This window comes from Bufo gargarizans, chromosome 7 (assembly GCF_014858855.1).
Source record: "Bufo gargarizans isolate SCDJY-AF-19 chromosome 7, ASM1485885v1, whole genome shotgun sequence".
NCBI lineage: Eukaryota > Metazoa > Chordata > Amphibia > Anura > Bufonidae > Bufo > Bufo gargarizans.
In genome coordinates, this window is record NC_058086.1 from 183,686,765 (window position 1) to 183,708,778 (window position 22,014).

At 44.3% G+C, this 22,014-nt stretch overlaps 1 protein-coding gene across 1 annotated transcript in view; it reads left to right on the plus strand.

Moving 5' to 3' along the window:
- The window catches only part of TKT (transketolase), a 52,717-nt gene that overhangs the window by 19,426 nt on the left and 11,277 nt on the right, over window positions 1-22,014 (plus strand). The window contains 8 exon segments of the mRNA XM_044300649.1: window positions 577-674; window positions 4,504-4,525; window positions 4,527-4,696; window positions 6,857-6,975; window positions 8,919-9,112; window positions 12,599-12,763; window positions 15,222-15,378; window positions 21,203-21,333. Of these exon segments, the coding sequence (XP_044156584.1) occupies window positions 577-674; window positions 4,504-4,525; window positions 4,527-4,696; window positions 6,857-6,975; window positions 8,919-9,112; window positions 12,599-12,763; window positions 15,222-15,378; window positions 21,203-21,333 (1,056 nt within the window).

Here is a 22,014-nt window from a genome sequence, read left to right on the forward strand (position 1 = left end):
TCATCCTTTCCCTAGGCCAGTGATGTCACATTCTTCAGTCACATGGCCTGGGAGCAGCTCATCCTATTCAGGTAAATGGGGATGAGCTGCAATACCAAGCACAGCCACTATCCAATGGACGGCGCTGTGCTTAATAAGCTGCAAGGAGGCTGGCTGATCAACGAAGGTGCGGGATGTCAGACTCCCTTTGTGTCTGATTTTGATGAGCTATCCTGAGGCTAGGTCATCAATATTAAACACCCAGAAAAAAACCTTTTAAGCTCTTAAGGGCACATTTATTAAGACTGGCGTTTTAGACACTGGTCTTAATAAAGCCCTTCTCTGGCGGTGGATTCAATGGAGTTCTGAAAAGGAGTTCTAAAACAGGCGTAGAAAATGGTGAATGAGACAGGCCTGCCAGCCCACGGGGAGAAGAGGCAGATTTGTTAGTTGCGCCTGAAATACACCTAATTTAGTAAATGACCCCCTAAATGTCTCCCATTGGCCTGAGAGGCTTCAGTCAGATGTTTGTTGCCTCCATATGCAATATTTCCAGGGTTTGAAGAGCATTGATCCTGTAATGTTTTTCTGATGTAGAGACAAGCATTCACAGATGTGGCCACAGGATCGCTGGGACAAGGACTGGGGGCAGCAGCTGGAATGGCTTATACTGCAAAGTACTTTGATAAGGCCAGGTAACTGTTATTTCTACATCTCTCTTTAACTTTCAAATTAATGTATATATGGTGCTATACTTAAAGGGGTTGTATAGGATTTCAAATCATGGCTGCTTTCTTTAAAAAAACTGCGCCACACCCATCCTTGTGTTGTGTCTGGTATTGCAGTGTAGCGCCACTGAAGTGAATGGAGTGGAGCTGCACTACCACACACAATTTATAGATGAAGAAAGGAGCCACAATTTTTTAATCCTGTACAACCCACTCCGATGAAGCAGATGATTTTGCAGTTGGCTGCTCCTCTTTCCCTGTGGGAGCCGCTACAAGGGGAGAAGTAGTACATGTAACCTGTGTAATGCATTGAGGGGCGTGATCCACAGAGGTCAGTTTTAGGCTAGGTCTACACGACGACATTTGTCGCGCGACATTTTGTTGCACCAATGTCGCGCGACAATTTTTATAATGGCAGTCTATGGTGTCGCACTGCAACATGCGACATGCTGCGACTGCGACGCGACAGTCGCAGAAAATCCATTCAAGATGGATTTTTCTGCGACTGTCGCGTCGCAGTCGCAACATGTCGCATGTTGCAGTGCGACACCATAGACTGCCATTATAAAAATTGTTGCGCGACATTAGTGCAACAAAATGTCGCGCGACAACTGTTGCGCCCTATCTGTCGTGCGACAAATGTCGTCGTGTAGACCTAGCCTTAGGAGCGGACCTGTACGCAGATCTCAGGACAACATAGCAAAAGTTAGCATGCCCCCCCCCCCCCCCCCATCCAGTTTCCCAATATGCTTGCGTTAAACACTTCAAGGCAATGAAAAGATGACTCTTTAGATTGCTGATAAATTTACGCTTTTTTTATGAAGTGGAAGAAACTGTTAATAAAAAGTCATAATTAAAAAAGTCGCCCTCCTCTTCATCCACTTTATCCAGATATGTTGGAAAAATTGGAACAAGTGCTTCATGAATATGGTGCTCATTCTGAACACCATATTTCTCGATGTATTTACAGCAGACAGTATTTATCAGTCAGTGATACCTCCTTCTCTCCAAACATTATTTGATAAAACTGACTGTCTGCCGACACCACTAGGGGGAGCTCAGTGCAGAGGAATTTGTACAGTTACCATTTACTTTACTGAAAGCTGTAAGTAATCTCTTAGCATTGAGCTTCTCCTTGTGGCAACTGATGGAAAATGCGGCTAAACTGGGAACAGGAGGAGCAGTTCAGCATTGGGCCCCCACCCCCCAGATCCCATAGCAGCCTGCATAGTATGCTGTTGCTCGACTATTTTTGGAAGTCCAATGGCGGTGAATGGAAGTTTGTTTTCTATTTACTTTGGGGCCCTGTTTTTGCAATAGGAATATGTCCCAGAAGTGGGACCTTCACCTAACGGATATTTATGGCATATCCTATCAATATGCCATAAATGTCAGAGATGGGAATACCCCTTTAAATTTTTTTTAAAATCTTTTTATACTTGACTGAACAAATTTCAGTTTACTTGATAAGGCCAGGTATAACATGCTATGCCTGTTTGTTGAGGAGTGCCTGTTTGAGCCACACATTGTCATCGACTTGGGGTATTCAGTAACTTCTTATCACCACCCAGGAACTTGGCATCAGACGTGCAGGATTTGGAAGGTGTGACGGCTAATTCTGAGGCACGATTATTCACATAACTCATTACTGCCATAGATTTCTACGAAAAAGCAATGTTGCATAATGGCCCTATTAAAAATAAAAGCCATTGTTTTCACAAGCCAAGATGTTTTACTAGAATATATAAGGGGTTGATTTAAATAGCAATTTCTTTGCATAATGTTATTTATTTTACTCATTTATATATCGCTGAGATATTCTGCAGAGCTTTACAGACACCATCGCCACTTGCTGTTCCCAGTAGGGCTCACAATCGAAGGTCTCATGCACACGACCGTATTTCCGGTCCTCACATTTTTAGCAGATCGGATGTAGACCCATTCATTTCAATGGGGTCGCAAAAGATGCAGACTGTACACCGTGTGCTGTCCGCATCTGTATGTCCGTTCCATGGCCCCCCAAAAATATGGAACATGTCCTATTGTCTGTTTTGTAGACAAGGATAGGACATTTCTACAGGAGTTAAAAAAAAATGGTGACGCACACACGGCCCAGATTCACCAAACGGATACTGTTGTGTGCATGAGCCCTACGTCTTTGGAGTGTAGGATAACCCCTGCAAAGCATGAGGAGAACATACAAACTCCATGCATACGTTGTGCTTGGTTGGAGTAGAACCTAGGGCTGAAGTGGTGCAGGGCACCAGTGCTAACCGCTGAGCCACTGTGGTGCCCAAATTTTTGCTAGATGCATTCTACAGGGGAGGATGATGGGTGGATTCTGCCTGGAGTGGTGGTCCTGAATATCTCTTAGGGGTAGTGGTATGAGGGTATGGCTAGGCAGCAACATGTGTCGCGCAACATTTGATATAATGTATGTCTATAGTGTCGCAATGCGACATGCTGCGACTGCGACAGTCGTAGAAAATCCCTACTCGCTGGATTTTGTGTTGTAAGTGTGTCACGTGCGTCATTCACTCCATTGACTTCGATATAAGTCGCACGTAAGTTGCCTGCGACCAGGCTGTGTTCTCAAAATCTGTAAAAAAAAAAGCCGCACAACCGCAAGTTGCACATATTTTTGTGTCGAGACTTTTCTACGACTTGTCGCGCAACACAGGTCGCCGTGTGGGCCACTTAGGCAAAGTAGCGGGTTGGTTTTAGCACATCCTGGGCAACTGTTTAGGTCCCCATTTCCTAGGAAAGGGGCCCCTTGCATGTAAATCATTAACCACTTCACTGCCCTAGATGACCAGGTAGTAGTATAGGAAGAGCTGCAAATATTCTACAGTAATATAACAAAGATAGGACACTAATCACTTCGAATCTTCCACCGATCCAGCTGAGATGCTCCTACAGTACCCTCCATTGAGACCACTGACTAATTGCTTCGGTGACGCCCATACCAGCAGTATGAGAGGCATCGCTTCCCTGCATATAAGGGGCTAAGCTATCCAAAAATATGTAGTTTTTTTTTTTTTGCTGTGTGAAAACTTCTCTTGCCTTAGGGGTAGCAGATTCCCAGGTTTTTCAGATCTGTTGATGAAGGCAATTCATACCAGCTTCACTAAAATCTTTGAAGACGAGGACACTCTGAACTTCCATGGCTTACATCTGGAACCTCAACTAAGGCCTCTTGCACACGATTGTATGGCTTTTTTAAGCATTTTGTGGTCCGCAAAAAAACAGATCTGCAAAAAATACGGATGACGTCCGGGTGCATTCCGTTTTTTGCGGAACGGAACAGCTGGCCCCTGATAGAACAGTACTACCCTTGTCCGTTATGCGGACAATAATAGGACATGTTCTGTCTATGAACGGAACAGAAATAGAAGGCATACGGAGTACCTTCCGTTTTTTTTGCATATTCATTGAAATGAATGGTTCCGTATACGGAACACAAAAAATGAAAGATTTGTGTGCAAGAGGCCTAAGGGCTATTACAATAACTAAGATCCTTCCTCATCTACCTGCCGCCCAAGCTTCAGGACTCTAGCCCTCTGGAAGCAGAATGCCTCTCTGTCTTTATGTCTGATACAGCCGCTTCACACCACGAGCTCTTACTTCAGGGTTGGGTGTGGACATAAGGACCCTGAACCTGTTTTTGGAAAGGATCCAGTATATGAACATGCAGAACTGCAGTGCCATCTAGCGTTGGGCTAACACCACCTCACTTACCTAGCATAGGAGAAGCATGAACGGAAACTGCTAATACAGTCGTTCTTTATTTTTGCAGTAACCGAACATACTGTCTGCTCGGGGGATGGAGAGACCTCAGAAGGTTCTGTTTGGGAAGCCATGAATTTTGCGGGTTTTTACAAGTTGGACAATCTTACTGCCATCATAGATGTCAACCGCCTGGGACAGAGCGAACCCGCTCCTCTGCAGCACAAAGTGGAGATCTACCAAAAACGTTGCGAGGCCTTTGGGTAAGCAATATTTGTACTATACTGTATATAGTCAATTACATTTACTAGATGGTAGTATCACATTTCTAGTGTTGTCCAGGGGACTATTTGACTTTTGGTAAAATGGAGCCCACAACTGTTGATCAGGGAGGGAATTGCAAGGAATCTGAATTCGCCACCCATAAACGTGAGAGTTTCATAGCTGGAAGCCATTGATTTCCGTGGGGTCTGCCGTCTCTCTCCATAGTTCCCTGACAAAAGAAGGATTGGAGAGTTTCGATTGTAACCTGTCCAAGCACTTTTTTTGCCCTGGAGTGGCAGCCATTTATACCCTGTCCCTGTAATAACCATTCGCTCCTGGTTGTCGTGAGCATGTATATTTATGTGGGAGTCAGCCAGGATAGCTGTTGGAAGATGGTTATCTTAAAGGGGCATTTCCATGGTATGTGGTGGTCATTGGTGGCCAGGCTTACAGAAACAGTTGAACTCGCTTTGCTACACTGTTTCCACAACCCCTGCCTCCTCTGGCCACAGCAAACCATATCAGTGATGGCTAACCTCCGGCACTCCAGCTGTGGTGAAACCACAAATCCCACCATGCTCCATTAATTTCTACTAAGTTCTGAGAACAGCCAAGCAAGTGTGCATCTTGGGAGTTGTAGTTTTACCACAGCTGGGGGTTAGCCATCACAGCCATAGGTATTCAAATCTCTGCTATGAATGGCTGATATTGGAATACCCCTTTAAGCCTTGGTTCAGTATTAAGCATTAGATTTGTATTGCCTCTACTCTCAGCATAAGGGTTCATTCACACGACCGTGGTTTGGTTCTGCATAAAAAAATGCGGCTCTGGTGCGGACCCATTCACTTCAGTGAAGCCGCAAAAGATGCAGACAGCACTCCGTGTGCTTTCCGCATCCGTTGCTCCGTTCCGTGGCCCCGCAAAAATGATGAGTGAGGTCCTATTCTTGTTTGTTTTGCGGACAAGAATAGGCATTTCTATAAAGGGCCGTCTGTTCCGTTCCGCAAATTGCGTAAGGCACACAGGCGGCATCCGTGTTTTGCGGATCTGCAATTTGAGGACCGCAAAATACGACACGTTCGTGTAAACAAACCCTAAGGCCTCATGCACACGGCCGTTTCGTGCTGCGGTCCCCAATGCACAGGCAACGTCCGCGCGCTGGCCGGTACGGATCGAGACCGATTCAACTTGAATAGGTCTGTGATCCGTCTGCACCGCAAAAAAATGGAACATGTTCTATTTTTTGCTGTGTGGAGGTACGGACAGAAACACCACGGAAGCACTCTGTAGTGCTTCCGTGTGGTTCTGTGCCACTGTTCCGCACCGCAGCTCCGGATTGCGGACCCATTCAAGTGAATCCGTGATGCGGGAAGCACACAGCCGGTGCCCGCATATTGCGGACCCGCTGTTTGCAGGCCGCAATACGGCCACGGCCGGGCAACGGCCGCGTGAATGAGGCCTAAGCAAGGAATAAATTATTCCAACAATAGAGTATACCTATTAATACTGTCTTAAATTTAGATGCAACAAATTAATCTTAGTGACTTGCGCTGAATGATCAATTTGGTGGGTGTCTGCACACGGTGTAGATTTGTGGGCAGAAAATCTGCAAGAAATCTTCACCAAAAAATGCACATAAATCTGCACTATTCATTGCGGTTTTAGCGCATTTTTTGTGTGATTATTTTTATTTTTTGGGTGTTTTTTTAATGTATTTTTTTTTGGGTGCAGAATCTGCAGATCTCACCCTTCCATTGAAAAAGGTGAAATCTGCACAAAAACCGTACAACAACAGTTGACATGCTGTGGATTTCAAAATCCAAACCGCAGTCCTATTTCTGCAGCTAAGAAAAAAGCTAAGTATACATGAGATATGCCTAATCTCATACACTTTGCTGGCACTGTGAAAAACACACGTAATCTGCATAGTGTGCAGGCAGCCTTAGAAACCTTTTTTTCTAACTTCATGCCACCTCTTGGTCAACTTACCTTAGACTAATTTTTGTGCCCAAATTTTTGCACAATGTGGTGCATTTTAAGCCTTTCTTAGCCCTTTCTGCTAAACTACACGGTTTCGGGGGCACACCCTTCCTATGCTTGCTCTTGTACAGAACTGTGCTAGTCACTAATAACACTTATGTATTATCTGTGCGTTCTAGGTGGCACACTGTTGTTGTGGATGGTCACAGTGTAGAAGAGTTGTGTAAGGCGCTCACTCATGTGAAGAACCAACCGACTGCTATCATCGCCAAAACATTTAAAGGCAAAGGGATCTCAGGTACATTGCACACAAGGCTGTAGAGACCTCACTTTGAAAAAACTTTAAAGGGATTGTGCAGTGGCTTAGGGCTTGTTCACACAGCCGTTGTGGTTCCGTGGCCATATTGCGGCCCGCATACGGCACCGGGCCGTGTGCACTCTGCTTCACGGATGCGGACCCATTCACTTGAATGGGTCCGCAATCACGCAGAACGGAAGCACGGATCAGAACCCCACGGAAGCTCTACGGAGTGCTTCCGTGGTGTTTTTGTCCGTGCCTCCGTGTCGCAAAAAAATAGTACGGACGGATCACAGACCCGTTGAAGTTGAATGGGTCTCGATCTGTCCCGGCAGCCGCACGAACGTTGCCCCTGCATTGGGGGCCGCAAATTGCGGTCCCCAATGAACGGAACCACAACGGCCGTGTGAATAAGCCCTTATTATTCATGATTGACAGCAGTGTTGAGCAAACTTTTTGTTTTCAAGTTCGGAGTACAAGGTTCGGGTTATCTAAGAATTCCGTTGTAGATTCTTCTACCACGGTCCATAACTTACGGACAACTTTATCTCACTGTGATTTTGTAGTAAAAAGATCACAGAGAAGCACGGAGCATTATCAATCATGTTAATGCTCCGTGTCTCTGCTGTCCGGAATGGGGCTTGGCACTGTCTCACACAGCGGATTACCCACACGGGATCCGTTTGTGTGAAAGAGCCCTTTGCTGTGGTGGCAGTGCTCATGCATGTACTGCTCCCTCTTCAAAATTGCCTGAGCACCATTCCTTTCTAGTGGCAATGAAGAGTAACTAAAACTGCTTGTCTCGTTAAGTCCTCCTTCACACGAAAGTGTGCGCACCGTGGTCGTGCTGTGGCCTGCAAAATGCGGGCCGCAATGCACGAACACCGTCCATGGGGCATCCGCAGTGGATCGCGGGACCTATTTACTTTAATGGGTCCGCGATCCGGCCGTTCCGCAAAAAGATAGGACATGTTCTATCTTTTTACGGAAGTACGGGACAAAACTGTAGTGCTTCCGTAGGGTTCCGTTCCGCATCTCCGGATTTGCGGACTCATTGAAATGAATGGGTCCGCATCCGTGATGCGGAATGCACACGGAACAGCACCCGTGTATTGCGGATCCGCAATACGGCAACGGGGCGCACACGTTCATGTGCAGGAGGCCTAACTTGAATAAGACAGAGCAGTTGTAATGACACCCTACTGCCTCTACAAAGGAGACGATGCGCAGGTAATTCTGCAGAGGGGGCAGCACTTGCACCACTACCCCTTCAAACAGCTGGATAAGCCAAGAGTCGGACCCCCGCTTATCTGACATTGATGATGTATCCTGAAAATAGCTTATCAATATTAAACCACTGCACCACCCTTTTAACATCGGCAAGCAACTCATTTTTTTCAGGCATTATGCGCCTGCGGGTTCCTTTTGGAGTTTATAGGAATTAATCAGATTCTCCTTTGATGTGTAGCACTTTATGTAATGTATATTATATATCATATGCAGCAATCTAGACTAAATGGTTTACATAATAAGAGAGTACTTTCTTTTAGTAACTATGCCCATTGAATTCAGTCAATGCTAACAAACTTCAGTCTTGCATGTATCGGTGCCTTCCCACATGCCACAATTTTCCTCTGCAGACAAACGTGATGCAAATCTGCATGTCTGTCTTGGGGTTTTAATGCACAATTGCTATAGATTTCACCCTTTGCAAATGCAGTGCAAAGAATGAAATCTGCAGCAATTCCACATCAGAATCCACTTATAAGAAGAGCAAAGTTGCATCCGATTCGTCGGTAGTGGAAAATTACTGTACGTGTGACGGCAACTTCAACAGACATTTGCATTCAGCAGCTTTTTCCACCAGCAAGAACAGCCGATGGACCGAGGGTCTCAGAAGCAGGACCCCATCTCACCTTTGTTTTGTTTCATTATTTTTAAAGGGGTTGAAGATAAGGAAAACTGGCATGGAAAGCCACTTACAAAAGACCTGGCTGAACAAGCCATTAAGGAGATCGAGAGCAAGATCCAAAGCAAGAAGAAATTAACTCCAGCACTTCCAGTGGATGATGCACCTTGTGTCAACATCAAAAATATTAAGATGGCTTCTCCTCCTAACTTTAAATTGGGAGACAAGGTGGGTGAACGTTCCCCATAGCAGTGATCCCAGATGCAGAGTACTGGGATCACTGCATCCGTGTTTAGTTTGACATCCTTCTGATCCGTTAGGAGAACAGAAAAACAAAACAAAAAAAAGAAAACTGACCCTTTATTTTGGGCATCCATTACCCTCATTTTGCATCCGTTTTTGTCAGTTCCGTCTGAGATCTGTTGTTTAGACGGCATAAAAAGTCCTGGGAGGAGAATGGGGGTTTTGTTCTGATTGTGCATCCTGTCTGGCCTGATTATGAACCTGCAGATGACATAGATTTCAATTTAACCCCATGATGACTGTCATATAGTTTCCTGACAGCGACTGTTCAAGGCATTTCTTCTGATGTCTCCTTTTTAAGGTGGTGCTTCAGATAAAGATTGCAGCAACATGTGATGAGCAATCCTGATGCCAAGGCTGTTGCTAACAGCCCTGGGCACCAGGCACTGATTGGCGATTGATAAGGTTGGTCAACGCATCATCTGAGGTCTTTAACAGAGAGAGTCTTTCTCTGTCAGCTCATTGGCCCCCTGCAACATGATTGTGCGGGTCGATGGCTTACTATAGCAGCCTAACAATAGCCTTCAGGTTTGCCGAAAGCATCTGCTATTAGACCATGAGGCATGACCTAATAGTTTTCCTGTCAGTGCCTCATGCACACGACCGTATGTGTTTTGCGATCCGCCCAAAAAACGGATGATGTTCCGTATGGCATCCGTTTATTTTTGCGGATCCATCTTTTTTTTTGCGGATCCATTGTAATAATGCCTATCCTTGTCCGCAAACTAGAAAAAAATAGGACATGCACAATTTTTTTGGGCGGAGCAATCGAACAGACATACTGATGCGGACAGCACACGGTGTGCTGTCCGTGTTTTTTGTGGACCCATTGAAATGAATGTGTCCGCATCCTATCCGCGAAAAAAATGGATCAGACACTGAAACAAAATACGGTCGTGTGTATGAGGCCTAATACTGACAGTCAATAATACTTTCACACGAGCGATAGGAATTGTGTCCAGATCTGTTCAGGGAAAACTGATGGTTTTGGAGCCAAGTTCAATCAGTTTTTCTGCCATTGTGTCCAGTGTTTCAGTTTTTTCCACGTGGATGTAATCAGTTTTTTATGTGTTTTTCACAAGCTTGAAGAGAAAAATGAAGAATAAGGCTCCTTTCACACAACAGAGTTTTCCGCGCGGGTGCAATGAGTGACGTAAACACATAGCACCCGCACTGAATCCTGACCCATTCATTTCAATGGGTCTGTGTACATTTTTTTCACGTATCACTTCTGCGTTGCGTGAAAAACGCAGCATGTTCTATATTCTGTGTTTTTCACGTAGCCCTGGCCCCACAGAAGTGAATAGGGCTGCGTGAAAAACCGCATTGCACCCGCAAGCAAGTGCAGATGCAATGCGTTTTTTCACTGATGGTTGCTAAGAGATGTTGTTTGTAAACCTTAAGTTTTTTTATCACGTGCGTAAAAAAACGCATTAAAGATTAACCTTTGTGCCGAAATCTGCAACCTTTCCCTGCTCACGCCAGGTTTTAAAAAAATTAGCCTGTTTTAAGCTTAAAAAATGATCTAAATTTAAGCCAGCAAGGAAGTGGTCTTACATTTAGACCGGCACTGGATGCGCTGAAGTTATTTAGAGGCTGGCAACTCTACGTAACTTTGGTGGATCCGCCGCCAGTGCAGGGGCTTATTAACACCGGCGTCTAAAACGCTGGTGTTAATAAATGACCCCCTAGGTGTCTCACAGTGGGGAGACCTTGTGATCAGCTGTCCAAACTGTACAATTTCTTAAAGCATGACTAACTTTAAAAAACAAAACAAAACTTTTTATATCTCATAGAGACATATCAAAGGTTTTGATGAGTGGAGGTCTGAGCTCTGAGGCCCCCATGATCTCTAGAACTAGGGGTGAGAAGCGGTGCACAAGACGGGCTATGAAGAAGTCTATGGGCTCAGCTCGATCCGGCCTCAGCAGCGAGGAGCGAGAGCGCGATATGCAAGTGCTTTTCCTTCCTTGTTCTAGTGATCGGTGCGTATTTGAGCACTCAGACGCCCACCGATCAAAACTTTTGATATGTATCTGTGTCATATCAAAAGTTTTTTTTTTTAACAGTTAGTGTCGCTTTAGAGAGGACTTTTCACTGGTCTTAGCATTCCAATATTATTACCTAGCAGTGTACGGCTTTATTAGGAGATGTCAGGGCGCTTTTTCTTTTTCAGCTCGGCTGCTCAGTTCCAGTGATGGCCAGTTTGCAGTGTTCGCCAGCGAACACATGCGGGCTGCCATCTTGACTCACCTGTCCGGCGATGCACAGGTAAGCCCTTACCTGTGCCGGGAGCCGGTGTAGCGTTACATTACCCTACTTCGTGAGATTTCCCTACCTCCTGACTTCCCGTTGCACTGCTAATGACGTGAGAAGGCGTTCCTGAGTTTTGACGATCTGCGCATGCGCAAACCGACAGTTTATGGAAAATCTCAGCGGAGTTCAGCTTCACACCAGGACACTGCGCATGCGACGACCTGAGTTAGCCGCGCTTGCGCACTGCGCCGTAATAGTTCCCTACTGAGGCTCTCCTGCGCATGCGCAGTGTCCCGGTGTAAAGCTGAACTCCGCTGAGATTTTCCATAAACTGTCGGTTTGCGCATGCGCAGATCGTCAAAACTCAGGAACGCCTTCTCACGTCATTAGCAGTGCGACAGGAAGTCAGGAGGTAGGGAAATCTCACGAGGTAGGGTGGTATAACGCTACACCGGTCTGAAATCAATTGGGGTCATTGGGAGCAGGCAGTTCCGAGAACAGCCCGATGAAGACCCCCGATGGCTGTTCTTGGAACTGCCTGCTCCCGGTGACCGCATTTGATTTCAGACCGGCACAGGCACAGGTAAGGGCTTACCTGTGCATTGCCGGACGGGGGAGTCAAGATGGCAAGTTCCCCCCGCTGTGCACCCTGTTCACTTTTGCCACCCTGTATGCTAATCAGCAGCATCGGTACAGGGTACATTTCACATACACATCGGTACATTTTCACCAACTTCTGACCTATCACAGTGGCATGTCCCCCTCTTCCCTTGTAGATTGTAAGTCCTTTGCGGGCAGGGTTCTTTCTCTCTGTCTCTATCTCTCTATCACTCTCAAAAGTTTTGACCATTGTGCGTCTGGGGGCTGAGATTATCACTGATCACTAAAACGAGGGAGCAGACATCCTCACCTGACGCTCTGCCCCATCATTCCATTTGGTCCTGCTCCGCTCTCCTCCGAGAGTGTGTACAGATTCATATAAAGTCTATAGGAGAAAACAAAGGGGCACAGCACCCAGCTGATCTTCTGTCTCCTCAAGTGTTCAAGGGCTCTCAGCACCCCGACCCCAACCAATTTAAATCACCCAGAAAATGATTCCATATTGTAGCTGTCTTCTGTTAGTGAAGTTGTATTAATGATGCATTTCTCTTCCAGGTTGCCACTCGTAAGGCATATGGCTTGGCCTTAGCTAAACTTGGACACGCAAACGACAGAGTCATTGCCCTGGATGGTGACACCAAGAACTCCACCTTTGCTGAGATCTTCAAAAAGGAGCACCCAGACCGTTACATTGAATGCTACATTGCTGAACAAAACATGGTAAGTCCTGCTAACCCCTCCGCCCATACGAGGAGCTCAACATGGCAATAGTGGCAGCATACTAACTGCGGACGCAGAGCGACCCGTGTACACAGATATTTATTAATAGGTGGACGTAATTACTGTGATTTCTGTACATGAGAAAATGCATCGTGTGCATGCCACACAGATCCCAAAAATGGCGCCTGTAGAAAGCTTTGGGCCCTTGTTGTACGACTGTGTGCCTCAGATTGTATATGGAGGCTTTACTCTCTGGGGCACATTTACTAAGACCGGCTTTTCTTACTAGTCTCGCACTGCCGTAAGATTTGTCTAATTCATAAATTAGGTGCGTCTATAGCAGTCCTTGAGCCTGGCAAAAAGCAATACTTCGTCCCCTGGCTGGCGTACTTTTTCACCAACATTTATGCCTATTTTCCAGCGTAAATGTTGGTAAATTTGCCGGGGCTGGAGTCCTGCCATGGCCCCTGCTCCACCCCTGGCATGCCCAACAGCCAAATATGATGTGAAACCGGCCGTGCGACTAAATATTGTTAACAAAATGGGACTTGTGACTATTTGTTTCGACCATTAAGTCCCTGAATAAATGACCCCCACTGTTTCCATAGGCATCATTGACAAAAGAAATTGTGCCATATGCCACGCATTATATATTACATAGACATTCTTCCCTAGGAAAATTCTCATAAAGGGAACCCAAAGAAGGAGCCATGTCTGTGCACACGGGATATTTGTGGACATGAAGCCTGTTCCTGAATTGCAATAGTCCAGGAATTCACATCGCACTGATTCTGCATGTGATGAATTACCACAATTAAAGGGGTTGTCCAGTTAAGTTATACTCCCCTTACTGATCCCCCACCCGTCCAGTCCTGCTTCTTCCCAGGTTATCTGCTAGTCTCTGTATACTTACCTCCAGCGGTGACATTCCAGCACGGGCATGAGGTTACGGCTGCGGCCAATGATTGATTGCCGCGTTCACACATCCATGTCGAAACGTCAGAGTTGGAGCCCAGGATACAGAGACCAATGGGAACCTGTGGAGAAGAAGGTGGGAATCAGTGGGGGGTATAACTGTTTGTTTGTTATTTTATAGGATAAAGGGTTTTCCCAGTATTAAATATTGATGGCCTGATTGCTGAGGGTGCCGGGAGTCGGACCCCCACCAATCTGATATTGATGGCCAAGATAGGTCATCAGTGTCTATTCCCAGATAACCCCTTTAATATAAGTGAAGGAAGTAGGTCATTGTTTACTAGAATCACTTTCCTGGTTTTTACCATCTTGTATACATGTCTGGGGGCCGGTCTCTAGGATATGCCCCCAATATCTGACAGGTGCAGGTGCAGCTGGAAACAGAGCCCACAAAGTGAAGGAGGGCACATCGTGCATGCTCCATTAATTTCCATGGGACTGCTGAAAATTGGCTTTTTCCGTCTGCCGCATAGAAGTGAATGGAGCGCTGGCGTGGTGCACTTCCCATTCATTTCTATGAGACTGACCGCGGCGCTCGGCTATTTTTGGCACTCTCACAGAAATTAATGGAGAATGGCTGCACATGAGCGGTCTGCTATGCTTCAGTTTGTGGGCTCCGTACTAGAGATAGGTGAAGGGTCCCTCTGGGACCATCAGACATTAAGGGCATATCCTAGCGATATGCCCCCATGTGTGAGATGGACCAACCCCTTTAAGGAGACCAGCTGGATATGGAGGCTTAGGGGCAATGCTCCATGGGTAAATAATGTGCAAAGAGGTATTTACCAAAAAAAGATGTGCTAGCACTAGTGAGACGCATGTCATGCACATGAACATATTTTCTTTCCATGTCAGTTTTTTTTGCGGAGCGAATGCGGAACCATTCACTTCAGTGGGTCTGCAAAAAAAAATAAAAAAATCAGAAGTTACTTCATGTGCATTCCGTCTCCGAATGTCTGACATGTCCTATTATTGTCCGCATTACGGACAGTGATGGTACTTTTCTATTAGGGGACAGCTGTTCCGTTCTGCAAAATACAGAAATTAGACGGGCGTCATCCGTATTTTTTGCGGACCTGTTTTTTGTGGACCACAAAATACATATGGTCGTGTGCATGAGCCCTAATTCTTTATATAGACACTAGATAATTGTCCTGGAAGACCATCTGATGAGCTAATGTCTAGGGCAGGGGTCAGCAACCTTCAGCACTCCAGCTGTTTTGAAACTACAATTCCCAGCATGCTCCATTCATTTCTATGCAAGTTCGGAGAAAATAAGAACAATTATGCATGATGGGCATTGTAGTTTCACAACAATTGGAGTGCCAGAGGTTGCCTACCCCTGGTTTAGGGGTTCAGCCCCATGGCCCCGATCTCTCCCACCAAGGGACTGCTGATAATTAGCACTAATAAAGATGAGATGTATTAAACAATCCAGGCCAGTGATGCAGCGGATCTATGTCATCTTGGTATGTTCTTGTAGGTGAGTGTTGCTGTTGGCTGCACAACTAGAGACCGTACTGTCGCCTTCGCCAGTGCCTTTGCCACGTTCTTCACCAGGGCCTTTGACCATATCAGAATGGCGGCCATCTCAGAGAGCAACATCAACCTGTGTGGTTCCCACTGCGGGGTTTCTATAGGTGAGTGTTTCTCCATCGGTACCTATTATTCTATGAGGTTTGTATACGCCAATGTCATTTGTACATAGTAAAACTCTGTGTAACTTTCTGAAAAATAGAATTTATATTATAATTAATGTGAAAGTTATCATTGAGGTTTGCACAGAGACTGGTGTAAAGGAAACTGAATGATCCTTTCAATTTCCAAAGGAGCTCTGAAAAATGAAAGGCAGAATCTGATTGGTTGCTCTGGCAACTAAGGCAGTTCTACTTTACACCGGTTTGATAAATGACCACTATAAAGTTGTTCTGGTATCAATAGCATTTTGTATGATAATGCTATTTCTTAATGAGAACCTGTTAGTCCTGGCCGTTGTTATCAGGTCACTCCGGAGGCTAAAGGTAACATTTAATTGCATTGGCATCCATTAGGAAACTGGTATTCATGGCCGTTCCCAGTACATTATTTTATCACGTTTACATCATGTGACGTTGGGACCATGAATGATGATGTCATGCACATTGCTTGTATGTGAATGCACATAAAGCCAGTGATTAGCTTAGCAGTCATTTGAACAATGGACGTGACATCATCGACACCCGGTTCGACAGGGACCGGACTGCAGAGCTGAACCGTAGGTACCACCATTAGGGTCCATTCACACGTCCGCAAATTGCGGATCAGCAAAACATGATAGAAATGCCTTTTCTTGTCCGTGACTGCAGACAAGAATAGAACATGTTTTATTTTTTTGCGGGCCCGCGGAACGGAAATGCAGATGCGGACAGCCCACTGTATACTGTCCGCATCTTTTGCGCCCCATTGAAAATGAACGGGTCCGCACCTGTTCGGGTTTATCTCTGAATGGACGTTCTGGAACGTCTTTTCAGAGATGGCAGCTGTACGCTAATTGTGCAGCTGCCAAGTGGGGTGCCCGCTGTCAGTGACAGCAGGGCACCCCAGAGAGAAGGCAGGGACCATTCTTGGGTGTTCCTGCCTTCTAGATCGCTGTATACACAGTGCTCAACAAGCGCTGTGCATACAGCTGAGGAAGCTTCCTGTCCCGGCCCGGTGATCATGTAATCGCCGGGGCCGGGTGAGTGCAGGAAAGCTGTCTGGTCTTCCATAGACCACGATAAGCCCTGCACTGAGGCTGTACAGCGCTGTATTATGCTTTACAGACTTTCCGGGGGGGTGGTATTTTGCCTGTAACTGGGGGTACTATGTCAGACCCAGTTACAGGACAAATCAATAGTTAAAAAAAATAATTAAGTTAAATGTCCCCCAGAGGTCCTGTATGACCTTATGGGGGACACAAAGCGTAAAATGTTAAAAAAAAGTTTAACATTTAAAAAATAAAAAATTATTCCCCCCAAATCCGTTATTTAAAAAAAAAAAAAAAATAGAAGAAAAAAAATAAAATAGACATATTTGGTATAACTGCGTCCGCAACGATCGGCTCTATAATAATATTTGATATACCCCATCAGGTTAACGCTGTAAAAAATAAAATAAATAAACATTGCTGCAAAACATATATTTTAGTGAGCTCACCTTCCAAAAAACATAATTTTAATCAATCAAAAAGTCGTATGTACCCCAAAATGGTAGCCCTCACACAAGACTATAGCCAGAAAAATAATATATGTCTCTAAGAAAATGGCAACACAAAAACATGTTTTGTTTTTTTCAAAAAATGTTTTTATTGTGTAAAACCTAAAAATACAAGAAAACTAGACATATTTGATATCGTTGCGTTCATAATGACCGGATTAATAAAAAAAATAGAAAATTACGACAAACAGCTTTTTTTGTGACTTCACTTCCCAAAAATGAGGTAAAAAGCAACCAGAAAGCCAAATGTACCCCAAAATGGTGCCAATAAAAGCTACAACTTGTCTCGCACAAAATAAGCCCTCACACAGCTCATTCAACAAAAAATAAAAAGTTATTGCTCTTAAAAACTATGACAGAAAATTCCATGTTAGAAAATTCAGTTGCCGCTCCTTCCCTTCTGAGCCCTGGCGTATCCCCAAATAACAGTTTACGGCCATAATTGGGGTGTTACTGTATTCAGGAGAAAGTGGGTAGCAAATTGGGGGGAGGGGGGGGGAGGAATATTCTCCTGTCATCTTTTGTGAAAAAGAAAGGTTGGGCCTAAAGCACCATTTTCTTGTAAAAAAAATAAATATTTATTTTTCATTTTCACATATGAAACAGCTGTTGAGTGAAGTGTATGCTACACCCATAAAAAATTCCTTGGGTGGTGTAGTTAGCAAAATCACTTTTTGGAGGTTTTCACTGTGGGGTTACCTCATGGCCTCTTCAAATGGAACATGGTGCCCAAAGACCATTCCAGCAAAATCTTCCCTCCAAAAACCATATGGCGCTCCGTGCCCTGCCGTGTGCCCATACAGCGGTATACAACCACATATGGGGTGTTTTTGCAATAAAAAAAATAAAAAAAAATATTGAGGCTTGTTTTGTTGTTAACCCTTGATGTGTTCCAGCAAAAAAATTATTAAAATGGAAAATCAGCAAAAAAAGGTGACATTTTAAAATGTCACCTCTATTTAGCTTTAATTCCTGTGGAAATACTAAAGAGTTAACAACATTTCTAAAACCAGTTTTAAATAGGTTGAGGGGTGACATTTCTAAAATGGTGTCATTTATGGGTTGATTCTATTATGTAAGCCCCACAAAGTAACTTCAGAACTGAACTTGTCCTTAAAAAAATTGACTTTGGAAATTTCCTTAAAAATTTCAAAAATTGCTTATAAAATTCTAAACTTTCTAACGTCATAAAATAATAAAATTACATTACTAACATGTTGACAACATAGAGCAGACATATGAGGAATGTTAATTGATAAATATTTTATGAGGTATCACATTCTTGTGAACTTTTGGATTTAGAAGAATGCAGCCATGGACAACCCTTCTAATTCTCTTCTTCTCCATCCCGCTTCTTTCATTCCTTCGCTCTGTAGCTTCTGTTGTCTTTCCGCCAGGAAATGTTGAAAATCATTGTGTAGTTGTGAAATCCAGAGCTCCCACTTCTTCACAAATATGAAGAAAGTCTTGTGTAGAAATATCTAGCCATATCTCGCACATTGTCTGTCATAGCACCCATTTACGTCTCAGTGACATATGTCTGAGGTGCAGTGGAGGCCTGTGTCGTGGGACCTTTTCTTATGTCCTGAATGAGCCGATCCTAGTCATTTCTCTCAGTAGGCTCCAGTTAATTTCATAGTAGTTACAGGGAGTTATGGTTCATTGTTTATCATTAGATGGCAGCTCCTATCCATTTAAAGGGCATCTGTCAGCAGATTTGTACCTATGACACTGGCTGACCTGTTACATGTGCACTTGGCAGCTGAAGGCATCTGTGTTGGTCCCATGTTCATATGTGTCCGCATTGCTGAGAAATTGACCGTTCATATGTGTCTGCACTTTGATTGACCGGACCAGGCAGTGTAAACATGATCACACCTGGCCCTGTCAATCCAAGTGCCGAGGGCACAGCAGTTGCAGAGAGAGCTGAGCCTCTAGGTGTAATGGTAACGCCCCCGTTGCTCTTAGAGGCTCATTTTGCATATATTAAAACACCATTTTTCTCAGCAATGCGGGCACATATGAACATGGGATCAACACAGATGCCTTCAGCTGCCAAACGCACACGTAACAGGTCAGCCAGTGTCATAGGTACAAATCTGCTGACAGATGCTCTTTAAAGGGGTTGTGCAAGAATCGCATTGTTTTTGGAAAACCCCCTTCCCCTCCTCAACTTTACCAGACCTGTAAAGGGGAGATGACTTGCCTGCTTTCCGGTGCTGGCTCCCTGCCCCTTCTCCTCCAGGCCTGTGATGCTGCTCTAGTCTCCTTTGATATAAAGCATCCGGTTTGACATCGCCGCAGCCAATCACTGCCCGTGACAAATGGTCACATGAGGCAAAGAAATCCGGTCTCTGCTGGGAGGCAGGTAAGTAATCTTCACATTGCAGGTCCGGTAAAGTGGTGGTTTATAAAAGAAAAGAAATAGAATGAAAAGTGCTAGACCCTGCTGTCCTAGAGGTGTGATAGTATAAACCGGCACCAGTAGGGGGCACCATTTTCATTTCTGCTGTGGGCCTTCTCCTTTCAGTATACTGTCCTGGTTCAATCCCTAGCAAGATCTACTTATTTAATAGCAATCCTAATAGTGAAAGTTCTCAAACGCCTTCACAAAACATTTATAGTCCTGATGGGAATTAAACTTTCTATTAAAGTCTGTGGAATAAACAGAAACAGGCAAGCGCAGTCCTCCCCCAATAATCAGATATTTAGGGTATTTGAAGTCAATAATTATTGTGGGGAACCCCTTTAAAAGGGTTGATTACATTTATGTTTTTTTTTTTTATTTAAAGATCTAATAAATCGTGTAAAATAATAAAATGAAGTCCTACTGATCTTACTGATCCCCCGCCGCTCCTGTTCCTGTGCTTCACAGTCCCCCTGGTTTCTGCTTCTTGGTTCCTCTCCATACACACAGGAAATGCCCACTCAGCCAATCACTGACTGAGGCGGGTCCCATCTGTGGCTAGTAATTGGCTGAGCGGTCATTTCCTGTGTGTGGAGAGGAAGTAGAGACCAGAGGGACTGTGAAGAGCAGGAACGGGAGCAACAGGCGATCAATAAGTTGAGTATGACTTTTTTTTGTATTATTTTACATGATTCTGGAATCTTTAAAAAATAATAATAATAATTGTCTGGAAGCTTTTAAATATTCTAAATATTATGGTATGAAAATATACAGAACGCATTTTTTAACCTTCTTTAATCCTTGTAATCTACCTCTTCCCGTGTCTTCTATTCTTTTCCGTCCTCCTTTATACAGTAAATCCTATTTTTCTTTCTCTTAGTTCTCTTGTCTTTCTTTACATCTCACCTCCACACATAAGAAGACCGGAGGTCCAGGTAGACCTGCATGCCATATATCAGCTGCTAACCCTAGAGACAAGAAAAGTCCACGTGTGTGACTAGTGCTATTGACTGCACTGAGAACTAACACAAAGCTATATATATGGTGTATACTGGTATATTCTGCTTGTTGGCACATCGTAACAATTCAAACACAAGTGCATTGTGTTAGTCATTGCCTTTGGATCTATACATTTGTCAGTTGTCATTGTGTTCAGCTTCTCTGTATTGTTAATTGGAAACTATGATAGTCCAAAGCCCACTCCTGCCTCATTTCTGATCATCCGTCTCCCATTTTTTACCATCCTCTGCCCCCCCCCCCAATGCTTTACACTGCAGCATTGCTTGACGTATACAAGCAGAATGATTATTGACTGCAAGCATCATTGGAGAAAATGAAGTAGAGCAGATAATCGCTACACATCTATTTGGGCATATGAGCCTCAGTTAGCATCCTGGAGTTCTTCTTTAATTTGGGTAGGTCCAACAGATCTCCTAGAACAGTGATGGCTAACCTCCGGCACTCCAGCTGTGGTGAAACTACGACTCCCAGGATGCTCCATTCATTTCTATGGAGTTCTGAGAATAGCCAAGCAAGGGGGCATCTTAGGAGTTGTAGTTTTACCACAGCTGGAGTGCCGGAGGTTAGCCATTACCGTCCTAGAATGTAGGACCTAGATAAATCCTTCATAAAAGTACCACTACGCAGAGACAGCCACACAGCAGACAGAACCCACAAGCAGCTCGTGACCAGCTGGCACTGACGGGACTACATTTGCCGGTATACTTTGCATCTCATTGACGTGGCGTGTGAATTTTTCCGGCTTGCATTTCATTGATGGCTTAGCTGCTTTTGATCTTCTGATATTATATTGAATGTTCTAGGTGAGGATGGAGCTTCTCAAATGGGACTGGAAGACTTGAGCATGTTCCGTGTTGTGCCTTCTGCAACTGTGTTTTACCCAAGTGATGCAGTGTCTACTGAGAAAGCCGTCGAGCTTGCTGCAAATAAAAAAGTAAGTTCAGTAACTTTACGGCAACCAATGCATTCAAAATAGAAAATGAAGTAACCTTGCAAATAGTATTAAAGTGACCCACCTGTTTAAGAAAGAAGAAAATTCATATTAACCCCTTCGTGACCAGCCTGTTTTGAGCCGTACTGACCAAGCGTTTGTTTTTCTTCCTTTTGTCATCATCGTACGAACTTGCGATGGCTCACCTGTCTACTATCATGTACTAGGTGCTCTATGTCTATCTGACTCACCCTGTCAGAAAAAAATATAAATAACTGCTGTACAGACAGGCACTCTGCACCTGGTGACACTCGGAGAGGTGAAATTTAAAAAAGGACCTTTAATGTATAAGATAAAATAACAGAAAATGCAGTAAAATAACCCCTAAAATGCACATAGAGATGCTAAAATCTTCCAAAATGTAAAGGTAAATAGCAAAGATGGTCAAGCAATAGTCCCACATGGTAAGTATAATCAAAACCCATACATATAGTTGTGTTCAATGTAAACTATACGGAAAATTAATGCGGAAAGTCCTTGAAAAAACATCCAGTCTCTATTTATAATGGTAGCAGCATATACAGGTCCTTCTAAAAAAATTAGCATATTGTGATAAAGTTCATTATTTTCTGTAATGTACTGATAAACATTAGACTTTCATATATTTTAGATTCATTACACACC